Source organism: Manis pentadactyla, chromosome 8 (assembly GCF_030020395.1).
Source record: "Manis pentadactyla isolate mManPen7 chromosome 8, mManPen7.hap1, whole genome shotgun sequence".
NCBI classification, from domain to species: domain Eukaryota; kingdom Metazoa; phylum Chordata; class Mammalia; order Pholidota; family Manidae; genus Manis; species Manis pentadactyla.
In genome coordinates this window covers 140,203,229-140,225,462 of record NC_080026.1, presented here as the reverse complement: position 1 = coordinate 140,225,462, position 22,234 = coordinate 140,203,229, and the positions used below count along the sequence as shown (strand labels likewise).

General features: G+C 58.2%; 1 protein-coding gene across 1 annotated transcript in view; it reads left to right on the top strand.

Annotated features, from left to right (window-relative positions):
* The window catches only part of CFAP46 (cilia and flagella associated protein 46), an 86,398-nt gene that overhangs the window by 3,328 nt on the left and 60,836 nt on the right, over positions 1–22,234 (top strand). The window contains exons 5-19 of the mRNA XM_057505403.1: positions 174–338; positions 1,174–1,297; positions 1,740–1,834; positions 2,306–2,416; positions 4,919–5,018; positions 6,288–6,386; positions 8,304–8,494; positions 14,136–14,364; positions 14,516–14,636; positions 15,447–15,570; positions 15,943–16,070; positions 16,893–17,017; positions 18,205–18,338; positions 19,647–19,859; positions 21,125–21,290. Coding sequence (XP_057361386.1) covers positions 174–338; positions 1,174–1,297; positions 1,740–1,834; positions 2,306–2,416; positions 4,919–5,018; positions 6,288–6,386; positions 8,304–8,494; positions 14,136–14,364; positions 14,516–14,636; positions 15,447–15,570; positions 15,943–16,070; positions 16,893–17,017; positions 18,205–18,338; positions 19,647–19,859; positions 21,125–21,290 — 2,125 coding nt within the window. The remainder of the gene's footprint in view (positions 1–173; positions 339–1,173; positions 1,298–1,739; positions 1,835–2,305; positions 2,417–4,918; positions 5,019–6,287; positions 6,387–8,303; positions 8,495–14,135; positions 14,365–14,515; positions 14,637–15,446; positions 15,571–15,942; positions 16,071–16,892; positions 17,018–18,204; positions 18,339–19,646; positions 19,860–21,124; positions 21,291–22,234) is intronic.

Below are 22,234 nucleotides of genomic sequence, written 5' to 3'. Positions count from 1 at the left end.
TGCTGGCTGGCATGTTCCCAGGGATCTGAGAGCCGTGGAATGAGGGAAGGGGCCTCTGGTCTGCTCAGGCGGGCCCGCTGCCCCACCGGAGGCAGGACTCCAGCTTACCCCTGGGACGCACGGGATGGGCTGGGGTCTGCCCGTGTCTCTGACTTCCTCCTCTCGTACCTCAGGTATTACTTCTTGGTCTATAATGCGTCCGTCCTCTACTGGCAAATGGCGAGGCCATTTCTCAAGCCTGGGTACCATCACCTCCTGATCCCCAGCCTCTCTCAGATGGTGAACGTGTTAAATCAGACCGAGGAAGAGGACAAGGACTGGCGGGCAGAGCTGATGCTGTGAGCAAGGTCCCGAGGCGAGGAGTCCCCAGGTCACCAAGAGTCCCTGAGGGGACCTTTTCCGGCCCTGCCCCTCCAGTGGAATGACTCATATTTGGGCTGCATGCCATTGCTTTGTACTCTAGGTAGAATCATGCTTTTTCTGTGTCTTGTCTGAGATGTTTCTAAGCTCTCTAGATGCCATCACAGTCCTGCTCATATGGCTGTTGCAACAGGATAAGTGTTTGGGCTCAAAACACAGGCAATGTGAGCCTGTGTCTTAGTCCTGACTCATGGTTTTAAAAACTTAGTTCAGTAAATTGTTAATGGGGTGGACATTTTAGCACCTAAGACTGTGCCGAGTGGGTACCCACGTCCAGGTACCTCCTGGGGACGTGTGTGCTAGGGGCACTGCCACAGTGACGGCCCTGAGGAGCCGCAGTGAGATGCGTCAGCAGGTGGTCATCGTGCCATGTGGACCGGGAGGCCAGCTGTCTGTCTGACCCTGTATTTGGGCAGCGCCACGTGCTTCCCAGTGATGGGGTGAATGTGCGCCGGGAGAGTCTACCCTCAAGTTGGAGCCTGGAATCTGCAGGCTGTCCTTGCTTTCTGGCCATTTGCGGAGCCGTTAGTAGGAAGTAATCAGAGATCTGGTCTTTCTTTAAAAGCTCATTTAAAACATCCTGGGTAGTCATAATGCAAACAGTCCCTGCCCCTCTAACTCTCCTGGTGCTGCCCGCCACCTCAGGGTGTGGGTAAGGGGAGTTTGTGAGATACAAAAATCATGACCGTCATAGGCTTTTGCAGCAGAAAACGATTTCATCAAGGTTTAATATCCAGTTTCTATATTTTTCAGGGAGCTTCTGGAGTGTTATCTACAAGCTGGAAAAATCGAGGAAGCCACTAAGTTCTGTGCCACAGCAGCGCCATTCATAAAAGCTAACGTGCCACAGAAGTATAGACAGATGTTCGCTGTTATGGTAAGGTGGCCTTTTGAAAGATGTAGACAGAAGTAATTTTCACAAATGTCACTGTTCAGAAAACTATGACAGCCCACGAATCTGCCCATGAGAGAGATGAACACATACACGTGTGCACGCGTGAACAAAACAAGACAAAACCTTTTCCTACATTGTGACTATTTCCTTTGTAACAGCATTGAATTAAAAACAGAAAATTTGTGAAGATAGTAATTACTATAACAATGTGCATGAAAAACATTTATCTATTAATTTTTGTGTACAGGAAATTGCTATATATGGAAAACTGAATATAAAGCATAATTAGTGAAAAGATACTTGTTAATTACAAGTAACACTTCTGAAGGAGAAATATTGACAAAACAATAGCTAAACACAATATTTGGGTCTTTACCTAATTACTTGTTTAAACCTGAGTTGACACTCTTTCACGTTATAACAGGTGCGTCATGAATTAATGGACAAGCTGCAGTTACAGGAAGAAAAGAGAACTTCTGTCAGCCTGTTGGTCACTTTCCACATTAATATGCTGCAGGCGTAAGTGGTTTTGGGAGGGAGAGCTGAGCTTTACACTGCGGACTCTGATCTGCTCCTGGGGCTGAGGTGGGGCTGCAGGGTGGGGCCGGGGTGGGATCTGCCCCGACCCTTCGCTGAGGCGTCCAGGGCCTCCAGCTGGAAGTCGCAGGTCGTAGGAGGAGAGTCACCAGCTGCATCAGATGCTCAGCGCAGGCCAGTCCAGATGTGAGGGGAGCGGGGGGAGCGGGAGGCAGTCAGCCTCTGAAGCCCTGGCCGTGCAGCCCTTGCGGGCTTGTCTGGTACCTGCCCCTCCTGCCCCTGGGAGGGTGAGACAGGCCGGGGGTGCTCTGCGCAGGCAGAGGAGAGGAGGCCGTGGACTCCTTCAGGCCTTCTGCTCAGCGGGAAGCACAGGTTCAAATAATTTGAGTTTCTCTTAGGAGAATTTGAATAAATTTAAAAGGATTTTCTGTTTAATGTTTGAATTACTTCTAGAAAATTGGATAGAAATGATTTACCTGAGGACGCGGAGGAGATTCTGAAGAAGACCTATGAACATTTAGGATATTATAATCACCAGGGCTTCCCTTCAGTCAGAGAGGAAAAGTGAGTTTCTGGTTTCCCATTTCACGTATACGTGATCACTGTCCACAATTTGTTAAGTACAGGAAAATGTGAAAAAATGCAAACGGGGGACCAAAACTACCCTACCAGATGTCGGCCTTTGTGGAGGTTTTAGCACATTTCTGTCTAGTCTGCTTTTGTCCTGAGGTTTGTAGGCTTGGGACTTGTAACGTACTTCTGAGAATCAAGTTTGACTTCTAAGCGGAAGTGCTTAGCCGGTTAGGACGCTTTCTGAATAGCTGGACGGCCATAGGCGGGCGGGGGACACCCGCTCCCCAGCACCCCAGGCTCTTGGTTCTGGGCTTCGGGCTCCTTGCTTTGGGGGTCCAGAGCTTAGGGTGGGTCTTGAGCTGGATTCCCAGGAGCCGTCGCTGAGCTGAGGCTGACAGGAGGCTCTGGAAGCTTCCCCCCTTTACTCTGCCAGGGGGACGGGCGTGCTTCTCAGGCCAGCAGCTGTTTGTCACTTTCTCCTGTGTGCTTATTTAAGGGAGTGCGGAAGAAACAAGCCTTGTGGACGTGGTGCTGATTTTCATCTGCACGTCGGCCGTGTCTGGGGGCCTCTGAACCGATCTTTCATTCTCAGTGACTTTCTCATCAACTATTCTGCACTCCCAACACAGGAAATGTTTTGGCCCTTTGCCTGCGATAATTACTTTGGATATTTTTTTCAGTTTGTCATTTGAGAATCGATTTTGTGGTATTATAGGTTGAATTGTGTCCCCCTAAAAGATAGACTCAAGTCCTCACCCTTGCTACCTGTGAATGTGACCCTGCTGGACACAGGGCCTTTGCAGAAGTGGTTGAGTTAAGGGGCCGTCACACTGGAGTCGGTTGGGCCCTAAGCTGATGACTGTGTCCTTGTAAGAAAGGAGAAATTTGGGGTACTGAGACTCACAAGGAAGAAGCCCCAGTACGGATGGAGGCAGAGATGGGAGCTGGCAGGGGTGGGAGGGCCTCCTGGGAGCCTTGAGAGCGAGCAGGGCCCTGCGACCCCCCCGGTGCAGCCTCCGGCCTGCAGACCGGTAACTTGTCACAGCAGTCCCAGAAAACTCATAGGGGGCATGTTAATTATTTTTTACTGTGACAAATTACCGCAGACACAGGAGCTTACAACGATCATGTGGCTCTCTCACTGTCCGGGGCGGGAACCCGGGCGCAGTGGCACAGGGCGCGGCCAGGCTGGCATCCCTTCTGAGGCTCATCTGGGCCGGGGGCTGCCTCCAGGGGAGCTGCCCCCCATGCCAGGGGCTTTATCTAAGGCAGCAGTAGATTGCCCGCCAGTACAGGAAGCCAGGAGCACCAGGGCACAGGGCAGAGGGCATCGTGGGACCGCCTGTGCTGGACTGGGCGAGAGGGCCGTGTTCATAGGCCTGTCACATGTCACTTCCTCCGTTGCTCTAAAATTGATACAGATCTCATGGGCCAGGGGTTGCACAGATATATATATTTTAAATGACTTTCACCATTTTTTCTCATTTCCAATTTCATTTGTAATTATGTTAGAAAGTTTGAAAATGACGTCAATGTATATTTAAAAAATTGTTATAACATAGTTTCTAACCTGCTTTATCCACATAAGTTGTAAACATTTTTCTGTATCGTGTAATATTCTTTTACAGCCTAGCATGGGTTTGCAGATCCTCTGGGAAGTCAAAGTACTTTGGGCACATGAGCATGTGTGTGTGTGTGTGTGTGTGTGTGTGTGTGTGTGTGTGTACACGTAGGCATGTGAATGCAGGTGTGCATGCACAAAAGACAAGCCGCCTGTGTTCCTGGGTGGCACTGCCATTACCCAGGAAAGGGTGAAAGGGCGTTGGCGCCACGCGGGCTCCTGGCGTGCCCGGAGGTGCTGCTGTTGTTCTCTGCTGTGCCGCTCCCAGCATCTGGCACCTGGTGGCCAGGGAAGCTGCTTGGCATCCCAGAGTGCACAGGATGGGGCCCCACCCAGCAGAGACCCAGCTGGCCCAGGAGTCCGGGGCGATGTGCACCAGGGCCGTGCCTTGGTTCCCAATTTTATATTAACTCTCAACTTCAGGTCCTTTCACTCTTCGACTTTTGTTCATTTTTAAAGTTGCTTAAGCCTGCATTTCCATAAACATTTTAGCATCAGCCAGCTGATTTCTACAAAGACCCTGACCAGAGGCTGAATGCCCTTGGTGACGTCCCCAGACACTCATCACGTGGTACGAAGAGCTGACCTTAGCCAGGTGGTGTGTGTCTGTTCCCCGTGGTGCCACCTGCTCCTCCATCAGTCCAGAGGGGGACACACGGCTGGAGCTGCTGGGCGGGTCTGGTCCTCCACGCCGGCTTCCCTGCACCTGCCTGGGGCCCAGGAGGCTGGGCTTGGGGACCATGGTGCAGGGCTCATCCCCTGTGTTTTCCTACCTCCTGCCCGCCGCTGGTGATGGCTGAGTGCTTACTCCCTGCATTGGTATTTCCGGTCACCCTGCACTTACCCTCCATGTTCTGTTTCTTTGTTTTCAGAATGCTTTTGCTTTTTGAGTTAGCTCACCTTTCTCTGACCTTGAAATGTGGGGAGCTGTGCTCTGGCTGCCTCTCGGACTTGAAGAACATCAACAGCGAAGTAAGTGGCCTGCAGTGGGACGGCACCTGCTCGCTGTGGCCCTGGCGTGAAGAGCAGAGGGCCTCAGCGGGGTGGCCCAGGAGTGTGTGGTGGCTCCTCCCCTGCGCGCTCCCCACAGCTGGGAGGGGTCCTCGCGCCCTGTGCAGGCGGCCGCCCGGTGTTCACAGGGCTGCTCGGTATTGCCTGATACTCACGGTCGGCAGCTCACGCCCCAGCTGTAACTGTGACTGGGCATTTCAACCCTGTCACTGCTTGCGTATTACATGAAGGGCTGCAATGATCATTTTGTTCCTAAAGCTTTTTTTCTGCAGGTAGGATCTAGGATTTTTCCCTAAGATAAGTTTGCTGACATGAGGCTACCAGGGAAGTCTCACTTTGAAGGTTTTTAACAGATATCACAATATTGCCCTCCAAAGAAAAGTTCACATTCCCCACCCCCCGACAGAGATTTCTAGGAGTGCATCTTAAGGCTGTTTGCTTAAGAAAATGAGAGGCCCCCTGCAGTGCAGTCTTGCCACGCAGCTGGCGTGGACGGATGCTGGGCACAGTGCCGAGTCCCTGGGGCCTGGGCCTGGCAGGTGCTCTGAGAGTGCGGCTTGGCTCACAGGGGAATGCGAGGGCCCCCCAGTGGCACGGCTGGCATGCCTGCTGTTTCCCTCCAGGGCCCAGCTGCCGACCCAGCTCCCAGAAGGCTGTCCGCCACGAGGTGCGGATGGTGAGAAATGAGCCCAGCCAGTCGGCTGCTCATAGTCTTAGCTGTGCTGGTCCGGAACTGGTCCTAAAACAGGAACTGAGACTTGGGATGGAACGTGGCATTCGGGCGGTCTTGGCCAGGACTGCCGGGGCCCTGCAGTGCTGTGCAGAGCGCGGGGCCACCTCTAGGTTCCACAGCCTTAGCCCTAGGGTGCTCCCACCCCAACCCCTCAGGGACTGACATGGTTGCCATGTGCCCTAGCATCGTATCTAGAATGGTGCATTTAAAAGGTACAAATATTGAAAAGAGTGTATAATAGTATTTTAGTATCCAGTAAAATTAACTTCCCTTCTATTAAAAAGGGACAAAAGTTGTTTTTAGCTTTATCACTTAAATCTTTGCATCTTTTAGAAACATTTAAAGTTTTTCTTATGTATCTTTGTATTGCCTTATGATTTTTATTTAATTTCTATCTAGTACGTTGATTACTTTTTAAGTGGCCTTTGAAGTCAAGGAACATGCATGATTGCTGTCATTAAAATCTCCATGTATCAAAAGCCATTTGTATCCTGCAGGATCCTGGGAAACTGATGGAAATTGAATGCCTGGAATGTGAGTTAGAAGCTTTAGGACTTGAAAATAAAATCAAAGTCTATGACCGAGCAGCTGTTGAGGTAAATCCTTGACCAGGAGACAGTATTACTGGATTGTTTTGAAAATTTCCCGGATGCTGTGCGAGTGGAGTGGGTGCCAGGTTTTAGGGTGCTGGGGACATGGGGACCTCACCGCTGGCCTCACTCTGGCTCTGCCACTTCCTGGGTGATAAGAGCACGAGGCCAGCCTCGTGCACCTCAGTCTCCCACCTGTGAACACGGCCTTTCTAGCAGGAACTCCAGGGGCTGGGTGGCACCAGAGCCACCAGGGCTGGCTGCCACCCTCCCCTGCAGCACTGAGTATGTCCCTCCCGGCTTCCAGGGCCGCCTCACCCAGCAGGGGCATTGGCGTCACGAGGCAGTGCACCTCCCCACACACTGGAGACACTTGTCCCTGGCGAAGGCCACTGTGTTCCCATGAGGGCTCTGTGCCGTCCTGACTCATGTCCCGGAAGGCAGAGTGTGGTGCCTGGAGGCCGGAGAGGCTCTGGGAGGTGGTGCATCCTCATTAGGGATGCGAGCAGGCAGGGCCGCAGGGCACATAGAAGCGGGAGCCTGGTGGGCGGGGAGTGGGGAGCCTGGGGTGCAGGTCCACAGGACTCCCGCCAGGAGGGTGAGGAGCCCACCCCGAGTGGCCGCGGGAGGCCCGTGGAGAAGCTGCCGCTTGTTCAGGGCACCCCAGGGGTGGTGGAGAGAGGGCAGCTGTCCTTCTAATGAGGTGGCCTGGCAGCAGCCTTGTAAACATGGTGGTGAAGATCTGCAGACATTGTGAGCTTGCCTCTGTTCTCCTTACGTAAGTCGTAGGATCTGGAACAGCGGCTGCTGCCAGTAGAAGATCCAGACATGATTTTGGACTTTTCTTTAATGAGGATCTTACAATCTAAAAAAGGAGCAAAAATCTATCAAAAAGGAGTGATGGTGGCTAGCGCTGATTTGGGGCTGAGGCGGTCAATCCTGGCGCCAGCTGGCAGTGATGCCCAGCAGCCTGCAAGCCGGAAGGCCCGTGGCTGGTGGGGAGCTCTGTGTGGCACAGTCATCACGACCCAGTGGGTATTCGTGCTCCTTCTATTGCTCATGTGGCTGCCCCCCACTAGCGTGGGCTCTCTTGAGGGAGGTCATTAGGTGCTCGTTGACTGCCATGACCTGGCGATGAATGTTGTTGTGAAGATGATTTACAGCAAACACTGGCTGCCACATTTAATCATGAAACTGCAGTAGTGGGCAGTGTGCCTGTGGTGCTGGGGGGGCTGCACGCCGTGCTGCTGAGCCCGGGCTCTCTGGCCTCTGCCTCCATCTGTCTGCTGAGGACCTGAGAGGCGGGAGTGTTCAGGGGGCACCAGGCAGAAGGCTGTGGGCATTGGTTCACAGGGCTCAGACAGGCGCATCTTGGCATTGGGCAGCACAGGGTCATGCATCTCAAGCTTGGGCTGGACCCTGTGGTCTAGGGGCAGCGTGAGGAGTTCCCGAGGGTGCCAGAAGCCAGAGACTGGGGGACATAGCCAAGCTTAGGACCAATGGGCAGTCCCAGTTGGCTCTGCTGAGCCCGGTTGCACAGGCCCTGAAATGCTGGGCCCAGAGGTTGTTGGCTGGGAAGGACCCGTGGAGCACAGGCCAGAGGGGATGTTCTTTGGGAAGAGAATGTAACAGGACATAGGCCAGGTGACCATACAAGACCAGGAAATAAGCAGATACAATGGGATCAGTTCAGGGAAGATGTGTAGAGCCCATTCTAGGCATTTTGGGGAAGTGTCTTATAAGGTGACCAGTCCCTTCTAGAGGTGATCAGGCCATTCAGACAGATGCTGATGGTCCCTGGGCACCTGCTGCTTCCGGACCTCAGGCTCCCGGGCTCAGGTTAGGCCCCCAGGTCGCGTGCAGCAAGCCTGGCATGTGGTGCTCGTCTTCTGCCTCATGGACGGGCCCATGTCTTCTGTGCAGACCCAGCTGAGTATAATGCAGAGACTGGACGTCGTGCTCCAGCGAGCCACCCGCCTGGGTGACCCCAGGCTCATCCCCGTCGTGTGCACCACACAGTGGAACACGTGTCTCCCGCTGCTGCAGCGTGACCTGCGGCGGCACCTGCGGAAGCCGCTGAGCAACGTTGCAGACATCCTGGAGAAGATGGACAGGTGGGTCGCTGTCCTTGCTCTGAGCATCCCCTCAGGGAGGGGCCCTGTCGGAACCCTTCCACGCCTGGCAAGGATGGGATCCCACCCATTTTCTCAAGAAGCCATCAAGCAGGAGACCCACCGGTATCAGGAAGGCTTGAAAAGCTGTCGCAAGGAGAAAGCCGTCCCTGTGCCCTGGGCGGGGCTGGGTGGCCCCTCACCACCCACCACCTGCTACTGTGGAGTTAGGGCCAGCCTGGTCCCTGTGCCAAGGGCCCACAAGCTTGCGGGGACAGACACCCAGCAGAGGCCAGCCCCCAGCACAAAGCCGCCTGCGATCCACAAGCTCTGGTGAGGGGCCTGCCCAGAGCTCACCCCGAAGCCGGCATCCATGCGCCTGTGTCCCGAATGCCCACAGGTCAGGGTGGGCAGTGCTGAGGCAATCGGCACCCAGTGCCTTCTGCCCTCGGGTCTGAGTCATCACACACTGGCTGATACCCACCTTGGTCCAGGCCCTGCACCAGCCCCAGAACATAGGGTGAAGGGGTGCAGGCAACGCGCCTACACCTTCATCAGAACCTGTACCCATGTCTGCACCTACATCCACGTCCACACCCACACCCACACCCACACCCACACCTATATCCCCACACCCACACCAACACCTATATCTACGCCCACACCCACACCCAAATCCACACCTACATCCACACCCACACCTATATCCACACCCACACCTACACCCACACCCACATCCATACCTACACCCACACCCACACCTATATCCACCCCCACACCTACACCCACACCTATATCCACACCCACACCCACACCTATATCCACACCCACACCTATACCCATGACCAACACCTACACCCACACCCACACCCACACCTATATCCACACACACACACACATAGCTACATCCATACCCACACCCACACCTATATCCCTACCCGCACCCCCCCTACCCCCACTCCCACACCCATACCCACACCCACACCTATATCCAAACCCACACCTATATCCCCACCCGCACCCCCACCCCCACCCCCACTCCCACACCTACACCCACACCCGGGTCCCCTCCGCCCACTTGCACAGGCTCTGATAAGTGCTGAAAAGGCAGGAAAGCGGGATGGGGGGCAGTACTGTTTTTGGTAGGGGGGTCCCAGTCGGGCCCTGAGCAGCGGACCTCCAGTCAGAGCCCAGAAGGGGGGCGCGTGGGGCTGGGAGGATGGAGCCCAGGGCAGAGCCCCACATAGAAGCTGGCAGCAGGGCCTGTCAAGGCCCCAGGACGCCGGCCTCCCCAAGCAAGGGCCATCAGGGAGCCTGGAGTGCAGGAAGGTCAGCTGCTGCTGAGACCAGCCTGTGGGCAAAACTGGCGGCAGGAGAGCCAGTGAGAGACGACGAGGGAGATGGAGCTGAGGAAGGCTGGGCGGGCAGGAGGGGACAGGAGGCCCTGGGTGGGCAGGTGTGGGCAGGAGGCCCTGGGCCCTGCAGGCATCCCCGGCTTGAGAGGCCTGGAGACACTGAAGGTGACCTGGCTGTGGAGCTCGGGGTGGGGGAGCCAGCGAGGTCACCCAGGTCTCCGGGGAGGGAGCAAGGCCAGGCAGACACCACCCGAGCACGGAAGGCAGGACGAGCAGGGGGGCAGTGGGAGGAGGGCACAAGGTAGGGCTGGCACGGGTGGCTAGGAAGGCAGGGCCCTGGTGGGGAGGCCTCGGTGAAGCCCACCGCCTGCTTCCTGGGAGTCCGGTTCTGTTCAGGCAGCAGGCGTCCCAGCTCGTTGGGATTCAGGCCCCAATGGGGGCACATGCAGAAATGGCTCCCTGTTGCTCCTTTAGAGACAAGAAGCAGGGGGAGGCTGGGAGGCGGGGCTTGGGCTGGCGAGAATGGGTGTGCGGGGCATCCAGGAGGGCAGTGCCCGCAGTGGGGGCCGTGGGCATGGCTGGACCTGAGCCCTGGGAGGGGGACATGAGGGGCCTGATCCTCGGCACATTCATTACTGCTCAACACTTGGGGGTCTCTTCAAATCTGGAGGATTTTGCCCATTTAAAAGTCACTTTTAGTTTATTTTCATATTTCTTGATATTTAAAAATAACTTCTGGTCGCCTCTGTCTCTCTGACAATACTTCTCCCCGCTGGCTTCCCTGAGATGTAACTGCCCCAGCAGAACGGCCCATTTAAGCATCCACCGAGCTGCTTTTATTCATGCGGGTGTCGACTTCCTTCTGCTTCTCTTAAAATGGCCCCGTGACTCTGCTCTTTGGCGCACGGCTCTGAGGTACCAGCTTTTAATGCGCTGCCAGGTTAGGGTTCCTCATGTGCGTTAGAGACTCTCACCAGCCTGCTTGTGCGGATGCTGGCCCGCAGTTTCCTGCCTTAGTATCTTTGGCAGGTCCTGATGTCAAGGTCATGCTGACCTTGTGAGATAAATTGGGAAGTTGGGAAGTTTTCCCTCTCTTTTGCTTTTGAGGGAGTTTGTGTAATTTGGTGCTTTTTTTCTTAAACATTTGCTAGAATCTAGTGAAACCTCTGGGCCCAGGGGCTGCATAGTGTGGCTGTTTGTGGGAAGGCTGTCGCCTGACGCACCCCATGGGGGTTGGACACCGAGGCATCCTGCCTGCCGCTGGACGCTCCTGTCAGTGTCCCTCATGTCTGCTGACCCTGGGCCCTGATTTCCCATCTGCTGGCACCGCCCACACTGGTCTCTCTGGATCCCCACAGGCTCTCTGTTTGCGCGCTGGGTATTTGGGGGGTGGCTGCCTTCTTGCTCGCCGCGCCTCTGACCCCACGTGCCTCACCGGCTCCCGCCTCCGACGCCATCGCTGCCGCCCGGCCCCCTCCACTTGCCGCTTGCGGCTCGGGTCCTGCTCATCCCCGCTCTGGCCAGTGTCTCTGGCGAGTGGAGAGGCTGGCCCCCCCACTGTCCAGGTGCTCTGCTCCGTCCCCGTGTTCGGTGTGATCTGAACCTGTCTGGGGCGTCCCCGCTCGCCCCTCCATTCCCGCCATCCGTGAGAGCAAAGAAGCTTTCGGAATTCTGGTTCATTTCCTCCGTGGGCTCCGTGGGAGGCCATCGCTGGAGGCCCAGTGGTGCGCACCCTCCCTCGGCAGAGGGTGTCCCGCAAGCCGCTCTCAGGTCTTTTGCCAGCAGACGCGCCATGAACCTCATCTCACAGAGCTGCCGGTTCACTTTCAGCGGCCGGCGGTCTTTACAGGACGTCGCAGAGGAGAACCACAGTCATGTTCACCCGCTGGTTTGCCGCGGCTCCTCTTCCTTGTCCACAGATCTGAGTTTCCATCAGGCATCTCAGCTGAGGAACTTCCTGTATTTCTCAGCACACGCGGCTGCTGGTGATGAATTCTTCCAGCTTTCACTGATCTGAAAATGCCTATGCCTCATCCTCATCTTTGGGGAGTATTTTCACTGGTTATGGGATTCAGGGTTTACAGATATTTTTCTTCTTTAATCACTTTGAAGAGGTTGCTTTCTTGGCCTTATCACTTGTGATGAAAAGTCAAGACTTCCTGTCAGCTCGGATCGCTGAGCGTGATGTGCCTGCCCCTGCTCCGGCCGTTCCCCTGCCTTCTGTGCCCCGCACGGGGCGACGGGGTTGCCCGGAGCCTTCTTGGGGTCACCAGGACACTCGGACGTGGGGGGCGATGTTCGCGTCAGCCCCGAGAGGCACTGGCCATGGCGCCTGCCCATCGGTCGGCCTCTCTTTGCTCTCCCCTCCTCCTGGGCCCCAGTGTCACGCATGCCAGGACACCACATGCTGTCCCCACGGGCCCGAGGCTCTGCTCGTGTTTCTAGGAGCATTTTTCGATCTGTTGGGTTGATCTGTTCTCAGGCCTGTTGACCCTTTTTCCTGGGTTCTCCGATCTGTGAAGCTCAACCAGGGATTTTTTTCATTTCATTTACCGTTTTGGCTCTATTTCCATTTTTTATGGTTTCTGCATCTCTGCTGAGATTCCCTATCTCTTCTCCCATTAGTATCGTTTTCCTTCAGGTTTTTGGATGTATATATAATTGTGCTGTGGTGTCCATGTTAACGGACGTGTCTGCGGGGCCAGCTGACAAGTCCAGCCACCCGTCTCTGCCGGGCCCTGGCTGTGGCTTCCGTTTGCTGCCTGTCCGGGGATCTTACCCTGTGCGCTGCCCGGCCTGGGGCTGCTCCTGCCTCACTCACGCTGTCACTCTTTGGGATGTGACCTCAAACCTGGGTGCCTGCAGGATCTGCATGATGGCTTTAGGCTTACTTTGGGTGGGCCTCCAGGAGGTCTTCCTCCGGTACGTGGACCTTCCTCTGAGGATGCCACACCCCTGTGGAACCGTGGCTTGATGTTCCGAGTGACCGGCCTCTTGCCGTGGCTGGGCAGCCCCTCGCAGCCCACAGTGCCACGTGGCCTCTCGGGCCCTGTGCAGAGCCCCCACTCTGACCCGGCCTGTGGTCCCACTGCCCCGGGAGCCTTGCTGCGTCTTCGCTGCTTCACTCAGTGGGTCCGTGAACCTGCGCCAGGCAGAGCCGGCCTCGTGAGCTCCCCAGCCTGCTCCCAGGCCTGCAGGGCCAGACCCTGAGAGGCAAGGTGTCCAGCATGCGGTTGCTCTGGACGGCAGAGTGACCATAGCACAGCTGGAGGCAGGTGAAACTACGGAAAAGACTCACTTCTGCACCTTTCCAGCAGGTCCCAGCATCCTCTGTGTCCTCTCCAGCTGGCAGCTGCTCTGCTTAGCCTGCCATCTTTGCAGGGTCTCCTCAGGCAGGCACCTGCCAGGTGGTTCAGGAGGTGGGCTGTCTGCTGTGTGGACCGCTCAGTGGTGTGCGGTGCCGCCCAGTGTCAGTGCTGTGGGCTTGTGGCTGTGGGTCCGGCCTCCCTGAGGGGGAGACGTGAACTTCGCTGCCCTGGGGGCTCTTGTTGGCGCGGTGGCACCTGGAGCAGGGGAGCGCCGGCCTGCATCCTGTGCATGGCACCCTGCACACCCTCGTCCCTGGGGCACAGGCATAAAGCCTCCGTGAGGGACCAACTGGCTCCTGGGATGCTTTCAACCAGGTTTGCTTGATCTGCTGGTTCTGGTGTCAAGGCCCTGTGGTGACCTGGTGTGTGTGCTAGTGAAGTAAGGGCTTTGGGGACACTGCAGGTGCTACTTGGCGCCACCAGCCCCACCTGTCCCTGCAGACAGCAGCAGGCAAAGGGCCCTCAGGTAGGGCAGAGCTGGGCTGTGCTCCTGCCTCAGCCCATGAGCAGAGAGAATTTGGAGCAGGGGCACCTGCTGGGCTTCAGACTGTGGACAGCAGGCATGATGGCATGTGTGCAAGGGCCTTCGAGGTGACGTCCAGGGGCGGAGGTGGGCATGTTGTGCACAGCTGTGTTTACTGGGCCCTCCACTCAGCTGGCTTCACTGGCATGGACCCTCTTGTGCCAACCTGTGGCTTCTCGGTGCTGGAGCCCAGGTCTCAGCCCCTCTGCCTGCTGGGTTCCGGGTCTCCTGTGGTCTGTAGAGACCTCCTCTCTGTCTCCAAGGCAGGGCAAGGTGGGACTTATGGATGCAGGGAAGCCCGTAGCATGGGGGTCCTGCATGCTTCCTTCTGGAGGGCTCCCTGGATGCCAGCAGCCTGCTGTGGCATGCCAGCTCCCAATGCCGCGGTCCCTCTCCAGCCTCTCAGTCCTGCTCCGCTGCCAAGTGCACATGGAGCTGGCGCACATTGAGGAGGACGAGGACTGCTTGGAGCTCGCCTTAGGGCACCTTCAGAAGGCCCTGCTTCTGGACAGCCTGGGCCTCTACCAGGACAGGCTCGCGATGGCCATCAGCCGGCTGCAGCTGTGCACCAGGCTGTACCAGGACCCTGTGCGTGCCGAGGACAAGGCCGTTCTGGCCATCGAGCAGGTGCTGCTTGGTCTCCCTGGGGTGCGTGCAGGCTGGGGCTCACCTGACGGGATCCCCGCGCCTCTTCAGAGGCCAGGGGTGCTCAGACCCTGCAGACTGCGTCGTGTCCGGTGAAATGATCCTGCTCCCAAACAGTCTCTTACTGTCCCAGGCAAAGAAGGCCGCCCCAAGGGACAGTGTCCGGAAGAAGAGGGCTCTCCTGGTGACCGCAGGCCTGGCCCTGGCCCCCGACACCTTCCAGATCGTGCTTGACAGTGAGAACGAGGCCAAAGGTAGGTGCCGCCTTCACCCCAGAGTCTGGAACATCCTTGCTTGGGAGCCACCCTGGGCCTGTACCTCTGTCTGTCACATGGGATGGCGCTGTACCCCCCGAAGGGTGAGCACCCCGCCCTCAGCTTTGCCAGCCGGCCCCTCCAGCACCCTGTGCGGGTCAGTTCAGGCCCCGTGGCAGGGCCCTGGGACGTGGGAGCTGACCCAGCAGGGCTCATGTCTCGGGTCCTGTTCCTCAGGGGAGGAGGGAGGGTGGGGTCACCCCCAGTGGTGGAGGGAGGTGGGCTCGGACAGGGCCCTCGGAGGGGCGGGCACCTTCATCCTCATCTGGGGCCCAGCGGTGCAGCCCTGGGTTTTCACCTTGCCCAACAAGAATGGGCTTTGTCCATGTCACCCTGGGCACAGCTGGGGCCTTCTGCTACCCTCACTCCGTAAGCTGCATCGCCGGCCTCCGGGGTCGGGTGTGCTGGTGACCAGGGAGGAGAGGCTGCGGGCCCTGCCAGGTGAGGGGCATCAGCGGGTGCCTGGACGGGCTCCTCAACGCGAACGGCTGAGAAGCCGGCCGCCCCCAGGCCTGCAGGCACAGCGTAGGAGGACGGGGCTGCTGTGCCTCTTACCGCTCTGTGGGGCAGCTTGGGCTCGGGGACCAGGGAGGAGGCCCGCATGGCTGGCAACCAGCTCCACCCCGCAGTGGCAGCCCCGCGCCCGGCGGCCCCTCATGCCCAGGCCGTTGGCTGCCGGCCCCTGGGCAGAGCACAGCTTCTCCCCACGCTGTGCGATGGCAGGGCTTGCATTTCGACATCCGCCCTCAGTTTCCACCGGGAGTAGCAGGGGCCGCTTCGCCTACCTCTCCGCAAAGGCCCAGCACCACGCCGTTTGTGTGGACAAGGCTGCTGAACACCTGCGGCATCTGGGGACCGAGAACCACAGGGAGAGGCGAGTGAGGAGTGGGAGGTGCCGCGGCCCGTTGCCCATGAGACCGCAGCATGGCCCCGTGGGGTGCCGAGCAGGGACAGGGCGCCCCTGGAGCCGGCTGGTGTTTGGAGCAGACTTGCCCCAGGGGAGGCTCAGGTGCTTCCCGGTGCTGCAGCAACGGGGTGCATGGCCCCTGACCTCCCAGCCCTGACCCGGCGACCCCACCCTACCCAGGTGCCCGGCTGTGAGCACCCATTTGTTTCTAGGTCACTCTTTGCAGCTTTGAAACTGCGGCCCTGTGGCGTCCTTTGCTCACAGCAGCAGTTCAGGGTGCATTCTGATTCCACCACCTACACATGCTCACCGTCCCTTGTTTGCATCTTTGGTGAGCAGAATAGAGATCTGGGCAGAGCTCACCAAGGTTGCCCGGAAGCAAGGCGTGTGGGACGTTTGCCGGGCGGCAAGCCGCTTCTGTCTCCTGTATGACGTCAGGGCAAAGAAGCCGGCAAGAATGGAGGGAGGTATGTGCTCCTTGGCACCCAGGGCTTCATGCTGTGAAACCTGGGCTGCAGGGCCTTGGTGCCGCAGTCGCCCTGCCCAGGCCAGCTGGGGCCCAGGCCTGTCACCTGCTGGGGGCAACCAAGGCCTGGTCCTGCAGTGATGGAAAAGGCCATTGTGTGGGGGCCAGGAGCCTGCCGCCTCCACAGGAAAATGCTGGGACACTCACAGTGATCCTAATGGCGGACACCCGGTTCTGATGGTGCTTGCCACCAACTGTGGGCCATCTGCATGGCCGGCTCCGCTCTGGGCCTGCTGCTGTCTCTTTTGCCTTCTGTCCCTTGGGTTTGTCAGGCTCAGAAAGGGGCACAGACTTGCCAGGAGCCTGTGGTTGAGGGGAGAGGGCAGAGGCTGATGGCATGGGTGGGGCCGTGTGGACCAGCCTTCCTGGCAGGCATGTGCCTCAGGAATGAGGGTGGAGGGCCGGTGCCCGGAGGAGCTCCAGTCCAGTGGACAGTCCGGATGTGGACCGGCTGGGGCTCTGAGAAGGCCAGGGACATGGGGCTGTAGCCTTAGGGGGACGGGGCTGCTTGAGAGGCAAGACGTACAAACAAAACTGAAAACTGCGTTTTTTGGGCATAACTAGAGATCAGCCATTGCTGAGCTGACTTTGGGGACACCTGAGTGGGCCATGAGGAGCCCTGCACATGTGCAGAGGTGTCCTTCACCCCCACCTCCCAGCACCGGGGGGAGGCTCAGAACTCGGGCCAGGAATCCTCACCTCTTTGTTTGCTAGAAAAGGTGCACCGTGGCTGACCAAGGCTGACGCTGTGCCGTCCCCTCAGGAAAGAAGTGGGGTGCAGACGGCTCGGGGCAGGGCCCCTGGGGCCACTCAGAAGTCACCCTGCAGCAGCTTGGGTCCCCCAGCCTGCTGAGGAAGTTCGCGGAGGTGGGGTTCATCAGTGGCGAGGTGCGTCCCTGCAGCGTGCGCTTGGTGATGGCACCTGGGCACCAGGTCCCCTCGGGCAACTTCCCAGGCCCCTGCCGCTGCCTGCCTCTGCAGGGGTGTGGCACACTGACCCGCTGCAGCTTTGATCCTGACCCTCCAGCTCTGCTCCTGGATTAAGACTGCAGATGGGGGACATTTTCCTGGGTTTTTGGGAGATTTTCTAGAAGAAAAAATTAAATCCAAATGCACTGTGATGTGTGTTAGACATTTTCCCTAGAAGTGGTTTCTGAACCCAGTTACATGAGCACTAGGTTGACTGTTACTGGGATCTTGGGTGTTTGTATCAGCTGGACTTAAAGCACTTAGAACATGTGCAACAGACAGATGTGTACATTTCCTATCTAATCCTGTCAGAGGCGGGCTGAGTACCCTGGCCCACGTAGGGCCTTCACACTGAGGAGCCTGGCCCTCGGGGCGGGTGCTCTGAGGCCTGGGGTCAGCGGGGTGGCTGAGCCCTGTCCAAGCTGCACCAGGACCCACGGTCTGCGCTCAGCCACACATAGTGCCTGTGCCTCGGCCCAGGCGGCGACACTTGGTGATGTTTTGTGACTTCAGAGTTCTTGTGGCCACCTGAGGTCATTTCTTCTGGGGGCTGGCAGGGAGTCCTGGACAGAGCACACACTGGTTTATTCGTTAGGTGTCTGGTAAGCGCCTCCCAAGTGCCAGGCCTTGGCTATGAGCTGGGACATGACAGCAGCTGGAGCAGAGCCCTGTGGCAGGGAGCTGAGAGCCAGTGGTAGAACTGGCATCAACCAGAGAGACAGGTGACAGGGCCACTGCCCACGTCGCTTCAGTCCCTCAGCCTGTGCCGTGTGGCCCCAGTGGCCTGCACTGTTTGAATGCAACCTCACGAAGTGGCTGGGACACCGGATGCTGGCTGGGCAGTCACTGGTGTTAGGGATCCTGTGTCCCGAGGAGTGGCGTGGCTTGGTGTGCTCTTGGGAGGAGCCCCCCTCCTGAGGCACCGGGGTGGCAGGGAAGAGACAGGACATGCAGGGAGGGGAGCAAGTGCTGCCCCAGGGGCACACCTGAGGCTGTGAAGCCCGTGGGCTCCCCCAGGGCGTCCTCCCCTTGTGCGTGGCTGCGTGTCCCATCCTGGTGCCGGGTCCGTGCTCCCTGACCTCTCCTGTTGCACACTTCCCTTGCAGGCCACCGTCCACTTTCTGCGGTCAGAAGGTGTAGAGCTGAATGACCCCCCCAACCCTCCCGAGGACCTGAGCCAGCACCCAGCCGGCCTCATAGTCAAGTCCCCAGAAGACGACACGGACTGGCTCACATACCGGTAGGCGGCTGCCTCGAGGTGTCAGGGCCAGATGCCTCTGTGCCTGCTGGCACTGCTTGTTCACCGAGCATGCGGGCTCGTGGCCTGGGGAGGCATGGTGGGATGCTGGTGGCTGCGCCCAGAACAGGAGTGTGGCCTGTATTTCGTGTGAGAAAAGTGAGGGGGCTGGTGTGCCCGTGGGCTGACTGCGTCTGACTGGCTCAGTGGGAAGGAGACTGGGGAGCTGGCACTGGCGGTGGAGCACTCAGAAAGGGGCAGCATCCCCTCACGCCACGCCGAGGAAGAGCCGCAGTGGGCCCCGTGGGCGCTGTGCTCGGTCCCGGGCGCGCTGGTCACCCGAGTGGGGACAGAGGCCCACCCACCGTCCCAGAGGATGCCAAGCGTGAGACAGTCGTGATGCTGGTGTATTCAATGGATAGGGATGGGTTTTAGTTACTTCTTTTAAAATATTTTTTAAAGTGAGTATGGAGACAGGTGCATGTCTGCATCGTGTTGTGGGCACTGCCCCACACCTCACCACTCACCGCTGAACGGGGTGTCGGCTTCACTAGCAGACAGACCCTTGGTACACTGTGCTGCTGGGGAGGGACCGGCCACATGCAGCGTGGGGAGGCCGCCTGCCGTGGGAGCGTGGGGCACACCCGTGCAGATAAACCCTCAGGGCCTTTGCAGAGCACAGCCTGGCCCTGTGCTCTGGAACGGCTGCCCCACAGCAGGGCACATGCCACGCCTGTCTAGGCCCAGGCCCAAGGCTGGAGCGAGCTGTCCATACCTGATGGCCCTGCCTGCAGTTGGAGGAGGGGCAGCAAACTGGGGCCCAGCTCACCTCTGACCCAGGGCTGGCTTTCGGACAGCCTACAATCTAAAGTGGTTTTAATGTGTTAAAATTTTGTAGAATGAAATAGAGAAAAGCATGCAACAGGGACTGCATGCAGCTCACAGAGCCTAGATGCTTGCCTCTGGCCCCTCACAGAAGGGTTCGCAGGCCCACATGGGCAGCCGTAGCCAGGATACTTACTCAGGCCACCATGGGCTAGGGAGGTACGCTGGCACGGGGTCCAGGAGGGTCTGGTTCGTGCAGGAGCTCGTGGGGAGCTGGTGCTCATGGGGTTGGAGCAACCTTTGCCCTGAGGTAGAGCCCTTTGAGGGGAATGTGGTGGCCCTCGGCAGGCAGCCCCTGGCAGGGCCGCCTTTCTGATGCCCAGGCCCTACAGATGAGGTGGGGCCACTGGCAACTTCCCGTTGAGTCTTTAATGCCCGTCCGGGAAAGGTTTTCAGAGGACAGGCTTGGTGGTGCGTGTCTCGCAGGACCTGGATCGGGAATCTGTCGCGGAGCGTCATGAGCAGCTGGCTGCGGGCCGCCGAGATAGGACGAGAGGCGCGGGAGCCCTGGATCGTGCAGAATGCCATGGTCTACGTCCTGAACCACAACCACCACCTCCTCGTGGCCGGGAGGCAGGAGGAGCTCGTGGACGCCTTGGACCATCTCCTGAGCATCGTCAAGGCCACTGGCCACGGCGGGTGGGTGTGGCTCTCACGATTTCTGTGGCAGCATCCCGCCACTCCCCTGCAGGATCAGCAGCTGTGGGGTCAGAGGAGGTCCACCCTGGGGTGGTTCTTCCCGTGATGGCAGGGATGGCTTCTGAGAAGCCTGTGGGGGACACACAAAGGGCTGCCCACCATCCCAAGATCTCTGTTCACTAGCTGTGCACCCCTGAGCCAGATACTCAGCCTCTCGGAGCCGCAGGTTACGCTGCCTGGGGAGGACGAGGCCCTGGCCCGTGGGAACCCTCATGTGCGCACGCGGCCCTGCAGCACAGGGTCTGGCCTGCCTAGCTCCCCCAGACAGGGTTTTGGGAAAGGTGTGCTGGGGCCTGTCACTCAGGAGGGAGAGGGGTGCGAGGGCGAGCTCTGTGCAGCCCCTGGTTCAGGACACGCCTCCCATGCAGAGGCCGCGAGCTCGAGAGCCCACCTCCTCCCCAGGTAAAATTAGGGATTTGAAAATGGCAAGTTGGGTCCAAGTTTAACCTAACTGGGACGAAAATGTAAAACTCAATATGTTTTGTTAGTTTGGCTTTTAGCCTGATTTGAATTTTTTCACAGATACACATTTCATAGAAATACTAGAATGGGTGGAATGCACCAACTCACACATGAGTGATTTTTAAAAATTTTGAATGATAGAGAATGAAATGAGGAGCCACTCGGTGCAAGGCCCTGCGCAGGGTCCCCACGGCCGGCGGGGCCCTCGGGGACACGGGCTCTGGGCTGGGCGCCTGCTGGGGCTGCAGAGAGCCCAGGCCTTCCCGCGCAAGGCCGCTCTTCCGCGTCTGTTGTCTTTGAATCCCCAGTTCCTAACATGAATACAGACCATTTTTTACTACTTTAAATGTTTTAGTTCCATAATGTTTCCAGAGAGAAACATAAAGCTTCTGGCCCAAGCCCATTCAATCTGCTAACCGTGGAAATGCTGAGGCCTCTGCCTGCAGGCTGCCCCAGCTGGGCTGCCAAACCACGACAAGGCATCTCTGTCAGGCCCCCAGGATGCCCTGGGGAGTGCAGCCTGTGCTCTCACTGGGAAGGCCACCTGCGGTGGGCACCACGGTGTCACCCAAGCAGCTGGCATTGCTGGTGTCCTCCGTCTGGAGGCTGAGAACAGTGCCTTGGATGGGCAGTGTGCGGCAGGCACCGCCAGACGCCAGGGTGGGCACCCAGGAGGCCCTATCAGGACGGCTCCTGCCCCTGCGGCGGGCTGTGCTTCCACCTGCCGGTGCCTTGTTTTCCAGAGACTCCACCATGTTGGTGACGCTCTGCAATGCTTTGGCTCGAGGCCTGATCATCAGCTGGATTCCAGCCCAGACACCAGAAAAATCCAGGAAGCTGGCACACCCAAATCCGCCTCCTGTGCCGCTGGACCCGGGAGCCGCCTCCAAAGTCAGAACTGCGATGGAGGTACTGCCCCTTGTCGCATGTGGGCCGGGAGGCAGGGAAGACCTCACCGTCACCAGGCAGGTGACAGGTGGGACGGCAGCGTGGGGAGGGAAATGGCCCAGGCTTTCGACTGCCAGGGGATGGGGCATGGGGCTTGGAGGGGGTGCATGCCTCTCTCCAAACACAAGGGAGGCAGACAGGCACTCCTGGTGGCCCTGCTGGCAGGGGGTCCCCGCAAGGCCTAGGTGCCTCTCTGACTGCTGTTCCAGAGCAGAGAAAATTACAGATACGGAAGTAGAAAGGTGCAGAAGTGCTACAAAATCAGATAAAATATTCACAAACCAAGCATACAAACAGGTTATGTGGCAACCTCATTTATTTCATGGAATTTATTTCCCAATAATGTTACTTTATTGTAGTGATCCATAATAAAGGAGAAAGACGATGGTCTTGGTGGGTGGTGGGGAGCACCCATTCCTTGTTCAGAAGAACCATGGTAAACGTGGAAAAGAGCCAGTTCTTTGATGAGTCTGTGGGAACCTGCTGCAGAGCCTGGGTGTGGACCCGGCTCAGAAGCGCCTCCGGGAGGGGGGTGGGAGAACAGCCCGCCACTGGGCAGTGCTGTGAGGCCGGGGGTGAGGGGCTGTGGGCCCCCCGGGTCGTGGGAGGCAGGACCCTCCCTGGGCCCCCCGGCAGAGAGCGTGCCGGTGAGTTGGGGAGGCGCTCACCGCCATGGCAGACCTGTATGGAAACCCAGGCAGCGGGCAGAGCAGGCCCAGAGCGAGGGACCCTGAGCAGGCCGGGTTCAGAGCGGGTTCAGAGCCGGGAAGGGAAGGCCCAGTGGGGGCGGGGCGGGGTCCAGGGCGCATGCTGGGCCACACCTCCACCACAGCGCATCGCCCCTCACGCACTACGGAGGGAGGGCAGCGCCTGCAGGCAGTGCATGCCAAGGTGGGGCAGTGGGG